The sequence below is a fragment of the Salvia miltiorrhiza genome, chromosome 7 (genome assembly GCF_028751815.1).
Source record: "Salvia miltiorrhiza cultivar Shanhuang (shh) chromosome 7, IMPLAD_Smil_shh, whole genome shotgun sequence".
Lineage (NCBI taxonomy): Eukaryota > Viridiplantae > Streptophyta > Magnoliopsida > Lamiales > Lamiaceae > Salvia > Salvia miltiorrhiza.
This window is the reverse complement of record NC_080393.1, coordinates 53,041,643-53,053,275: the sequence shown is the minus strand read 5'-3', so window position 1 is coordinate 53,053,275 and position 11,633 is coordinate 53,041,643. Positions and strand designations below refer to the sequence as shown.

At 35.4% G+C, this 11,633-nt stretch overlaps 2 protein-coding genes and 1 long non-coding RNA gene across 3 annotated transcripts; 2 read left to right on the top strand and 1 right to left on the bottom strand.

Moving 5' to 3' along the window:
* Window positions 1-716: 716 nt before the first annotated feature.
* LOC130994888 (uncharacterized) lies at window positions 717-2,936 on the top strand. Its single transcript, XM_057920009.1, has 3 exons — window positions 717-1,899; window positions 1,992-2,086; window positions 2,206-2,936. Exon 1 carries the CDS (start codon window positions 735-737, stop codon window positions 1,890-1,892), a length of 1,158 nt encoding a protein of 385 aa, XP_057775992.1. The 5' UTR covers window positions 717-734; the 3' UTR covers window positions 1,893-1,899; window positions 1,992-2,086; window positions 2,206-2,936.
* Window positions 2,937-6,847: 3,911 nt separating this feature from the next.
* On the top strand, window positions 6,848-8,346 carry LOC130994869 (uncharacterized). Its single transcript, XM_057919980.1, has one exon. The coding sequence runs from the start codon at window positions 6,880-6,882 to the stop codon at window positions 8,248-8,250; it is 1,371 nt and encodes a 456-aa protein (XP_057775963.1). The 5' UTR covers window positions 6,848-6,879; the 3' UTR covers window positions 8,251-8,346.
* A 543-nt stretch (window positions 8,347-8,889) lies between these two features.
* Window positions 8,890-11,218, bottom strand: LOC130995039 (uncharacterized). Its single transcript, XR_009092023.1, has 2 exons — window positions 11,087-11,218; window positions 8,890-9,024 (listed from the first exon to the last, which is right to left on the bottom strand). It is a non-coding gene; the product is annotated as an uncharacterized LOC130995039 (long non-coding RNA).
* Between the last annotated feature and the right edge of the window lie 415 nt (window positions 11,219-11,633).

Here is an 11,633-nt window from a genome sequence, read left to right as displayed (position 1 = left end):
CTCTCATATAAAATGTGGACCCTTATTCCATTCACAACACATCAATCATTTTATTAAAACACGTGCCGTTCTCAACTGGATACCAAAAGCCGGGACGGAGGGAGTATATTTAGTTATATATCTATACATGTATATACGTACTATGTAATCATATAATACATATATTTATTTCTTCATTTTATTTTATAGGTATATATATCTACATATATATATATATATTAATAAATTAACTTATTAATAGTACACGTATAGGGTATATGTATGTATATAACTTAACAATCTTTAATTAGTTTAGTTATATAATATGTACTTAATTAACTTTAGTTATATATTCATACGTATATGCTATAAATATATATATTTGCATTACTAAAAAGAATATATAATCATATATCTATGGTATATATATATATATATATATATATATATATATTATAAATTTTAAATAGTCTTTTAGATAAAATATATCTTTAAATTCAGAAAAAATAAAATTAAAAAAATTAAAAAAAATATGACAATATAATGCAGTTGAGCTAATGCTGTGAAAATGCTTAAAGAAATGTAAATGCAAATTTTAAATATGATGAGAAATGAGTAACGACACATTATGCTAAGATCTAATTTATTCTAGGCTTAAATAAATCCTAAATAAATTCTACCAAATATTCTTAAAAATCTAATATTATCTTATGGAAAATCGGAGTGTTACATTAGAAGAATTCAAGGAGAGCACAATGAAGGAAGAAACCCCAAAATCTAAGGAAGCAAACACCTACAAAAGCACAAGTGAGACTACCGAATCTGCATCGGAGGACATACCGGATTTAAGTGACGAAGGAGTGTCTCACAATGATTTTAAGGATGGAGCTTGGTCTCAAAAAGATGCTCTCATATTAGAGACATTATCTGAAGACGCTATCATACGTTTGGGTAATGAACTCTTAACAAACTTAACCGCTGGGATATCGCAACGACATGTCGGTTCCATACTTCTTTTAGCTTTCCATTTACATGCTCCAGGAATTGGAAATACTGAGAGAATTGTATCAGTAGACAAGCTAGCAAGAGAAAGAGACTCTGAACTGATGAGCCTTGAAAATACAGTTACATATAAACCTGGGAAACCTTGTACAGTATCAGAGAAGGGAACAAAGTTTGAGAAAGCAAGAGCTTATGCTTTTATAGCAGCTTCAATGTTAAAGATGTTTACAAGATCATCAGAAAACTATTGCCGTTCTTGGACTCATATCTTGAATGGACACCGGAAGTTTTACTTGATCGAGACCCCTATTACAGCACCTAAACCACTCGGAAAAGTCCTGCAACAGATTCGCCATCACTTCTCTGTTTCAGATATAATGAAAGCGACATTATACAGAATTCTGTATAACATGAATGAAGGTGGCAATATTACAAGTGTTCAGAAGTATCTTTATGATATTCATCTGTCTCATACAGGGATGCACATTGTACCAATAGCATACAACATTTGTCTTGCTATGAATGTTTCTCCTGGAGACCTGATTCGGGCCATATACTCTCCAAGTTTTCATCCCCAAATTGTTGCCTTGGTCGCTGCATTCAATCTGATGATGAATCATGATGAAGAACACACTAGACAAATGTGGAAATATGGAAGAATATTTGAGAGCAAGTTTTTCTCAACATTACAAACTCGATCCTGTCGCAAACTTTGTTTTACCTTAGCTTGCATACTGAAACGGGAAAGGGCAAGGTCTCATGCCAGAATTCTGGATATCAAACAGTTTGAGGCGATCAGTCAAGAAGATCGAGAGAAACTGGAAGAGGGGGCCAAGTTAATAGTTAGAGCTTTGAACATCATAGCATTTGGCGAGCCTAAAACCTTGGTGGACTATATTTTCAGTGCCTAATTTCTTCGTCAGTATATATTTTAATGAAGGCTTTTTTATGTAATTTTCTTATATATATACCATGCTTCATATTCTTAACCTTTTTGTCCTTGCATGCAGGAGGGAAGCTGCCGCATCTTCTTCTCTGTAGATATACAATATACAGCCTTCCTCTGCAAGCTCTACACAGCTGCCTACTTGCGCAATTTGTCTTGGTAGTGTTTTTTGAAATTCCTTTTTGGAAAATATGACTTCATTTTCATGGATAAGATGTAGATATTGGATATGTAAGATTTGTAACTTATGGTTTACACCACTTTTCAATGGTTTGCAGAGAGACTAGACCAAGATACTCTGCTGGAATTCTCGCTACAATCTGCAATCACTCCTTTCATTGCTCTTGTATGTCTAAATGGATTGATTCTTCTTGCCCGGTGAGTGCTAATGTTCCTACCATGATATATTGATATTATAGGATTTGTTAGTGTCATGACTAAACATCTATCAAACTGGAGAGAACATTTTTTTTGTCTTTGGCATCTATTAGATCTTTTTAATTGTTGGCATGTGCTTCTTCTGGGCATCACATGTGTGTGAGTCGAGTTTAAGACAAACTTGTATCCGAGGGGATGAAACATCACAATTCAAAGCCTTTTTTCACATTACTCCTTCTGTGTCATGTCTTATGTGTTATTCAAATATCCCAAGAATATAGAAAGGCACGAGGTGATCGAACAATATGCTAACTTGATAACTAGCCTACAAGAAAGAGTTTCTCAACTTGAAGCTGAAAAAGGGAAAGATAGAGATATAGAAGGAAAGGGAATTTGTTCTATTAAGCAACTGTTTTTGTGGATGGGTGAAGAAAATACAAGGAGAAAAATGATGTTGATAAAGTGGTGTTGATTGATAAAGTTGATGAGTAAAGGTTTTGCATTGATGATATGTACTTGATACTTTATATTTGATGGTTAATTTTAGGTATGAAATTTGTATTTATATTTTTAACAAGATTGCTGGATGAAATATTTGATTTTAAATGTAATAAAATTTATTGAATTTTAATTTCGCTTTGGATTTTAAGATTTTAAAACAAGTGTGAACTACGATATTTTACTGTGGTTATAAATCGTATTAGTAAGTATAAACTATATTGCAAATTGTAGTTTATTTTTGTACAATGTAGGCTTTTCTACTCATAGACTACGTGCAAACTATAGCCTATGTTTCATGAGGACTACGGTTTTAAAATATTGGTCTTTTGTAAACATAGATAATTACGTTCATTTAAATCATAGACAAAGGTACACGTATACTGCGATGCGGAATAAATTAGTTACGGTTAAAAATTGAAACTGTAGATTATGTGCGTTATAGACTACGATGTACAGTGTAAAGAATAAGAATCTATTGTGTGAATTTCAGATAAATAAAATACAAAATAATAACTTTTATGTTCTCAGTCAAGAATGTGCGAAATAGGGGATGATGTTATCAGAATCTATTATGTGAATTTCACATAAATAAAATATAAATAAGAAGTTTTATGTTCTCAGTCAGGAATGTCGATCATGGTTATCGCGTGGTATAAGAGTAGAGGTATATACGACTAGTATTATTTAGTTTAGCAATGACAATGATTATTATTTATGTTTGCTGGATCATGCTTCAGATACTTTTAATTCTTGAATTAATTTCGTGAAGTAATCAAATATAGTTTAGGTTGTAGGACTACATGTAACATATGGTACATTGCCGGTTGATTACAATGTATTAATTGGATGGTTATGTATTTTTTTTAGGGGTTTTTGCAAATAAAATCACGAACAATTTTAAATTTGCAATTTTAACGTGACTTTTGAAGTGTGGCGAATTAAATCATAACCTTTTAAATTTTTGCAATTTCGTCCCCTCAATTTTTTTCGGCCACCGGAGTGATGAGTTGGAGCTTATGTGGATTATTTTTTTCCACGTAATTAATTTCTAACTAAGATCAAATTGCTGACTAAGATTAAAACAAAATCAAAACCTAATTCTTTTATTTTACTTATTTTTCGTCTTTCATAAAAATATATTTGATGTGTATCTTAAGTTAAAGATCATGACAAGATCTTCAATTTGATTTAAAATTCATTAAATATGAATTTGAAATAAATAATTTATTAGTATAATTTAAAATTTTAAAGTGATTGTTTTTCTCTCTCCTATCTCTTTTACAATATTCTTTATTTATTTTTTCTCTTTCTCCTTATTTTGTTATTATATTATTTCTATTTGTATCTCTTTCTCCTACAAGATTTATATATCTTCTCTTCTCTTTTGATTAAAAAAACATAATATTTATTTTTTGAATTATTTTATCAAAGCATACATAAAAATATTTAAATTAAAAATATAATGCATAATTATCAACAAATATCGAGACAATATTATAAAAGTATTTATTAATTTAATTTTAATAGAAAATAATAATCAATAACAAAAAAATTTTGGAAAAATTTAATTATTATTATACAATACTCATTGAACTTAATATTATACTCCTACTCATTAAGTTGATAAAATTATTACTATACACTATTTTAAATCAAATACTAATATTTAAATTAATATTTTTTTGTTATTAATTAATTTGATTCATAAATAAATATTTTTACATAATTTCAAATTTTAAAAATAAATAAATATATCGTGGCCGTGCATCGCACGGGAGGATGTACTAGTTTAAGGAAAATGGGGGATACAGAAATAAGTTCGACGAAAAAGAAGAAAAATAAAAGAATTAGGTTTTGATTTTATTTTAATCCTAGTCAGAAATTAATTACGTGGAAAAAAAATAATCCACATAAGCTCCAACTCATCACTCCGGTGGCCGGAAAAAATTGAGGGGATGAAATTGCAAAAATTGAAAAGGTTATGATTTAATTCGCCATACTTCAAAAGTGGCGTTAAAATTGCAAATTCAAAATTGTTCGTGATTTTATTTGCAAAACCCCCTTTTTTTTATTGATATAAAGTTATTGAATTAATGGACCGTAAAATTTTACTACTCCCTCCGTCCCAAACGAAATGTCCTATTTCTTTTCGGCACGAAGATTAAGAAATGTGTATAAAGTAGATAAAGTGGGTTGGTGAAAATTATTTAAATATTAAGTATAGAGAGAGAGGGTGTATTGCCAAAAAAGGAAACATGACATTTCGTTTGGGACAGCCTAAAAAGGAAAACATGACATTTAGTTTGGGACGGAGGGAGTATTATTTATCTAAATATAACAAGAGATCTATTTTTAGAAATAATAAGTTATGTTTTTCTATCAAAATTATTTCTAAAAACAACTTTTTTCAAATTGTTTTATTTATTTTATCTATTTTTTATTACACGTATATTTTTTTATTGTAATTTTTCTACTATCCAATCAGAGCATTCATAGAGGGACGCGAACGAGCTGCCCTGTTTCGCACCGCCGCGCACTGCCGCTCCCCCCGAGCTTGATATTAGGCTCCTTCCCTCGTCCCCGGCTTTAGAGGCGGTATGTATGATGCTGCATTTAAAAGAAAATTCAAAATTCGATTTTTAAACGACTTTTTGCTTAAAATTTTGATTTTTTATTTTTATTTAATTTGACAGTTGCCAATGATCATCAATTGTTGTTTTCAATTGTTTTCATTTCATTTTATTTAAGTATTTATACCCTCACTTCCTACACCATTTTTAAAGTGGATGAAATTTATTTTAATTTAGTAAATGTGTTTAAAATGCCATGTAATTTAAAGTTGTTTGTGAAATATTTTCTTTTCTGTCCGACAAGTATTTGTGGTTGAGATACGAGATTGATTATATGTGGTGAGTATGCACATTGATTTCTATAGCAGTCTTGATGATTGAGTCATTAGTTTATGGGGGACGAAAACGACACGATCCTGGTGCACAGTTGATGTTATGTTGGTTATTTACTCCAGTCGGTGAAGCTGAATTTACTTGCTGATGAGGCAAGGTGTTTGAAGTTTATTCTGTACAGGTGAGACATGTTGTGAGTGAGTCTCATTTTTCACAATTTTATACACGTTTGAACAAATTATTATTATCTTACATTTAAAATGTTTTTAGATCAGTGAGTTTGAAGCAGCGTGGTGAAGTGGGTGTGGCGAAGGCCATTATTGCGTTTGTTTTCGTTTGATAAATTAGACTTTGTAATCGTTAAATATCTTCCGAGTCGTCTCGATGGAAAAACTTAATTTTATCTCATCAAATCGTTCATTAGTTTGATTTAAATGTCTGTGAATGCTGAACTTGGAGTCCAAATATTAAGTTATTACTTCCAATATATGCGATATCGTTCACATTGTGGACAACGTGAATTTTAACAAAAGTGTTGAATAGTAGTGAATATTATTAATAGATACTTATTAAGCAATGCTTAATTTTAGTGAAAAAATTCATCAAATAAAAATGTATTGAATAATTACAAATATTTATGTTTTAATTTATGCCCGTCGATTCTCGACGGGTAACCCGTCTAGTCTAACATGATTCCAATAAGGCAACAACATTGAATGCCAACATCTGATCATCCAATCTCTCTCTTTCTCCACGTCATTAATGTTGGAATAAAAATATGGTGAAAATGAATATGAAGAATATTAAATATTATATATATATATATATATTTCTTTTTACTTTTAAAATATCTTTTAAAATATCTTGATTCTAGATATTTCCTAGCAAAATATCTTTCACAAATCAAGTTTATTATATATATGAAGCGGCAACCAGGGAGCTTGACCCTCAAGACTCTCCATTAGAAACCTAATTCAAATAGGAAACATCTGCATTATATCATAATATCTATATATACATATACCCTCCATCCTATACTCTCTACATACACTATTACCATCGTGAATTTTCAACAATATATCTATATATACATATACCCTCCATCCTATACTCTCTACATACACTATTAACATCGTGAATTTTCAACAAGAAAGATAGAGAAAGAGAGAGATGGGGTCTGCGGCGTCTACCTTAGCAGAATTACCGTCGGAGTTGATCTTCGAGATTCTAAGCCGAACGTCGTTGGAAACCCTAGAACGATGCAAGGCGGTTTCAAAGAGTTGGAAGCATATTATATATGAATCCACTTTTCTCCCTCTCCACTGTCAAAGAACAAATTCCCTTTTCGGCTATTTCTTCCAAGACGTCAGACACATTGCTAAATTTCCATCGGCGTTGGTATCCTCCGCCCCCGGTGCCGCCGCTGCCGCCGCCATCAACAGAACTTGGACGCGCGACAACAGGAAGATCCTAGCCTCGTGCGATCAAGGGATTCTCTGCTGCGAGAGAGAAGATCGATGCCGCTGCGATTCCTGCAACAACAAGCGATTCTTCGCTTGCAAGCCCGCCACCAGCCAGTGGCAGGGTCTGCCCAATCCCAAGCTCCGCTACGAGACCGACGCCGTCGCCATCGTCGTCGTTCGATCCACCCCTCTCCGATACATCATCGCTAGTTTGTACAACTCCGGAATCATGCAGCATAACTGCGATATATTCGATTCGGAGAAGTGGGCGTGGGAGAGGATCGAGTGCGCGGCTCCCTACGGCGAGATTGTGGAATCCTGCCGCCCGGCCATCACCACCGCCGGCCGATTTTTCCACTGGCTCACCGTCAGCGGCAACGTGCTGACGCTGGACGTGAAGAGGAGGAGCTTCCGGTGCTCCCCGCTGCCGTGCGACCCCGCCTGCAAATCGAAGGTGCTGGTGGAGTACGAGGGAGGGTTAGGGTTTGTGTGTGTGGTTGAAGAAGGAGACAGGAGAGAGATGGAGGTGTGGGCCGGGGCCGAGAGGAAGATGGTGGTGGACATGAGAGGTATCGAAAGAGCTCTGAAGCATGCGCAGCCGGTGGAGTTGTGCAGCAGCACTGTAGTTTTCTTGAGGTCCGCGGACGGAGGAGGGTTTTATAATATTCAAAATGGCAGTTTTAGTAGAGTGGAGGTTCCTTATGAGCTCAAAAATCCGAAACAAGTTTTCCGGTTTAGATCGGATTGGGAGATTGTTGATCTTAAAGGTGGTTCACGGCGTGCGTTCGAACCGAATAGTCCAACAAACGATAAGATTATTTCGAGTGAACCGAATAGTCCAACAAACGATAATATTAGTTGGAGTGAGTCGACCCGACTCGAAAAGGCTCTGTTTTATTTGGTCCTAGGTGGAGTATGTTTCAGTAGCTGGAATAGTCCAACAAACGATAAGATTATTTCGAGTGAACCGAATAGTCCAACAAACGATAATATTAGTTGGAGTGAGTCGACCCGACTCGAAAAGGCTCTGTTTTATTTGGTCCTAGGTGGAGTATGTTTCAGTAGCTGGTATAAGTAGCTGAGGTCTTTAGTTTTATATGTTTTGTTTTTCTAAATTGGATTATCGTTATACTTTTTCAACCATTAGTCATTATTAAACCTTTTCTTCTTACAACAAATAATCTAACTTAGATGGTTTAATTTACATTAATTGTGTAGGTTTTATATGTTTTGTTTTTCTAAATTGGATTATCGTTATACTTTTTCAACCATTAGTCATTATTAAACCTTTTCTTCTTACAACAAATAATCTAGCTTAATTAGATGGATTAATTTACATTAATTGTGTAGTGAATGCGCAAACTTTATAAAAGGAAAAAATAAACATGGTAAAGAGTTTATAGAACAAGGCGCAAAGGAAGCAAGTTCAACGATGATGGCTAAATAGATTATGGCTTGATTTAGTTAATTAATTTGATATACAGCCAAATTATACCCTATATATCGTTCTTGTCACACCCCAATTCTTGAATGAATAAATATAATCGAGGTGCAACTAATTCATAGAAATAAACAAGGAACAACCTTGTTAAAACCCGAATAATAAGATAGAGAGTCGGGCTATGCCCCTTTGGATCACAAGTTTTGTTTCATGCTTCTGACAACCGACATTCATTGGCATAAATTTAGTAGTGAATAGTCTAAGCTCGGTCAGGTATATCATTTGTAATTTAACATGAAGATCTTAAGTTGGGAAAACAAAAGACGGATATGAGTAATTGCTACAGCGGAAGTCTAACATAGGAAATTAACCCTAGCCTCAGCTCCGTCCCGTCAGCACCGGCCAGCCAACCTGAAAACATTTGAAAGTATTTTTGGGCTAAGTACTAATGTACTCAGTGGGCATGCATTTTCATAAACATTTCATATTTTCGTAAAGACAATTTATCCAATCATACTTGACATGACTTAGAAGGTTTTAAATTGAAAGAACTTCTAAGCATGTTAAAATAATTTCTTTCATTTGTGCGCACATGTCACACTCCCTTTCTGTTACTCGCTGTGATCCCGGACCTCTAGCCACCGATGGATCCGTTTCTCCCATTTACTTGAACTAAGGGCGTAACCCAGACAAGTTTACTTTTGACCTCGGGACGCTACCCAGGCAGGCCATTTCATTACATGCTTCGGAACACATCCAGCAAGCACCCTTATAACGCCTCTTAGTTAGTGCCCGATGGAGATCAACCCACCGAGTCAGCTAACGAGTGTACACAATTCTCAAATAACGTGTTAGGCCATAAGAGAACCTCAATTGATTCGTTGTGGCGAGCCTTAAACAGAGCAGAGTGCACATAAACATTTTATTGGATAAACAGTTTGCATTTCATTGAAACATTTAGAGCTTAATAACTCAATCATACTTTATACATTTGGAAAGTAAGCCCACCTGATTAGGCAAAGCCTGAAGATCATAATCACATAAACTCGTCTTGGAAAAACAGCGCTAATCCTCTTGGTTCATAAAGCCTACAAGAAATTCTATTCTTAATAGGTCTCATGAAACTAACTTAAAGTCTTAGTGGATATACTAAACATACTTGATTCATCACGCCGGTTTCCAAAATTTAGTAAATAAATAATTGAAAACTAAATTATTGAGTTAAGGACACCAACAATATCCTTACTCGATTTTCTCAAATAATTGGATTTATAAATAAACCAATTAAACCATGAATGCTTTTACTCACAAAAATATTCGATGCAAAACATCTCATGCTTAATCATATATGCACATAATAATATTAATATTATTATGCAAATCATTCTTTAAATTAATCAAACAAGTCCAACATTTTAAATAAAGGCCAAGCCTAACAATTAAATATAGGCAGCCCATTTCATTATTAAAAATCGCAGGGCCCAAAACTTATTAAAAGAAATCGGCCCAGTTGATTGTATAAGGGACAGCCCATGCTATTAATAATTAAATCGGGCTAAATCAAAAATAATCTCAGCCCAACTCCTTTACAAATTTCGGCCCAGCTCTCTAAGGCCCAAACTTGCCCTAAATCCCTTCTTCCTTTTTCTTCAACCACATCTTCCGCTCACACACACATATCTCGTCTCTCCCTTTCTCTCCTCGGTTCAGGCAGTCCGCCCCCTTCTCCCTCAGAATCTGCCGCCGAGCAGATCGCCGGAGGAGCAGCGGCGAAGAGCCGCCGCCACCACCTTTCCCTCTCCTCAGACACTGAGCCCCTGTAACACCCCCACCATTCCCTCTGCTCTCTCTTCTCCCTCATCTCCGGCAACTCAAAGGACGGTCCACACACACGCCTAAACGGTGAAGCGGCGTCGAGAATCGCCCCCCCTCCGTTTTCCTCCTTGGCGACGGCGAAGCGCCGCCGCCTCCCTCGATCCCTCTCTCCTTCCTGATTTTCAGCATCTACAACTAAGGACCGCCGCCAAACTCTCCAGACCTCAAAATCGACTCCCTTCTCTCGAATCCGGCGACCACAGAACAGCCATGGCCGCCGCCGTTCTCTCTCTCCCCTCCACTCAAATCCGATCGACAGCAGCGAGGGCCGCCATTGACCACCGCGCCCTGCCTCCCTCTGCTTCCTCAACTCAACAGCAACGACACCCTCCCCATTCGCTCAAGACCGAAGATTAAAACAGGGCTTCAAGACTAAATCTTTTCTTTTCCTTTTATTAAAGAAAAACATGTTTCATATGTAGTATGTAAACACAGATGGTATGCACATGTATATGAATGCCATTTGTTCAAAAGTCTTGGTTCAATTTATATGTAAAAGTAAGTGACATGCATACACAAAAACAGGAATTGTCGTCTGCTGCACGTTAGAGACTTGAATACTGGAGGAAATCGCTGAAACTGAATTTGGGGTGCTAACCGTGAATGGAGGTAAAATGGGCAGAGTGGTTTGTAGATGAAGTCTTTAGAGCTTTCAGCTGAGTTTGTGAAGTCTGAAACGTGTGGTATAGCTGAACTTCTGTGGGTGGAGCTCTGCACTTAGTTCCTTGGTATGTTGAGTAAATTGAACTTCTGTGGGTGGAGCTCTGCACTTAGTTCCTTGGTATGTTGGAATAAGAGAGTAAATTGAAAGAGAAATGATAAGTGGAAGGGAATGGGTCTTTTGTTGGAGTATAATGACTTCGCAGGGAAGTTTGGGTAGATTTGATTGTTGCTTTTAGGCATGGCTAAAGCTTGACTTTTGGAGTTGATTGGATTGACAAGGGATGGTGTAGGGTGGCTGATAGGAAACATAGGGTATGAGTGTCGATTGGACTAATAAAATATCTGTGTTCGTTTATCGAACTGTAATAATTCTTCAGGGTTTGCTAATTAAAGGCTCGTGAAAAATGCTTGAATGCTAAATTAAATAAATATGAAATGCACATAAATGTAAATAACTAAATTTACAAAATATTTTTTTGTGT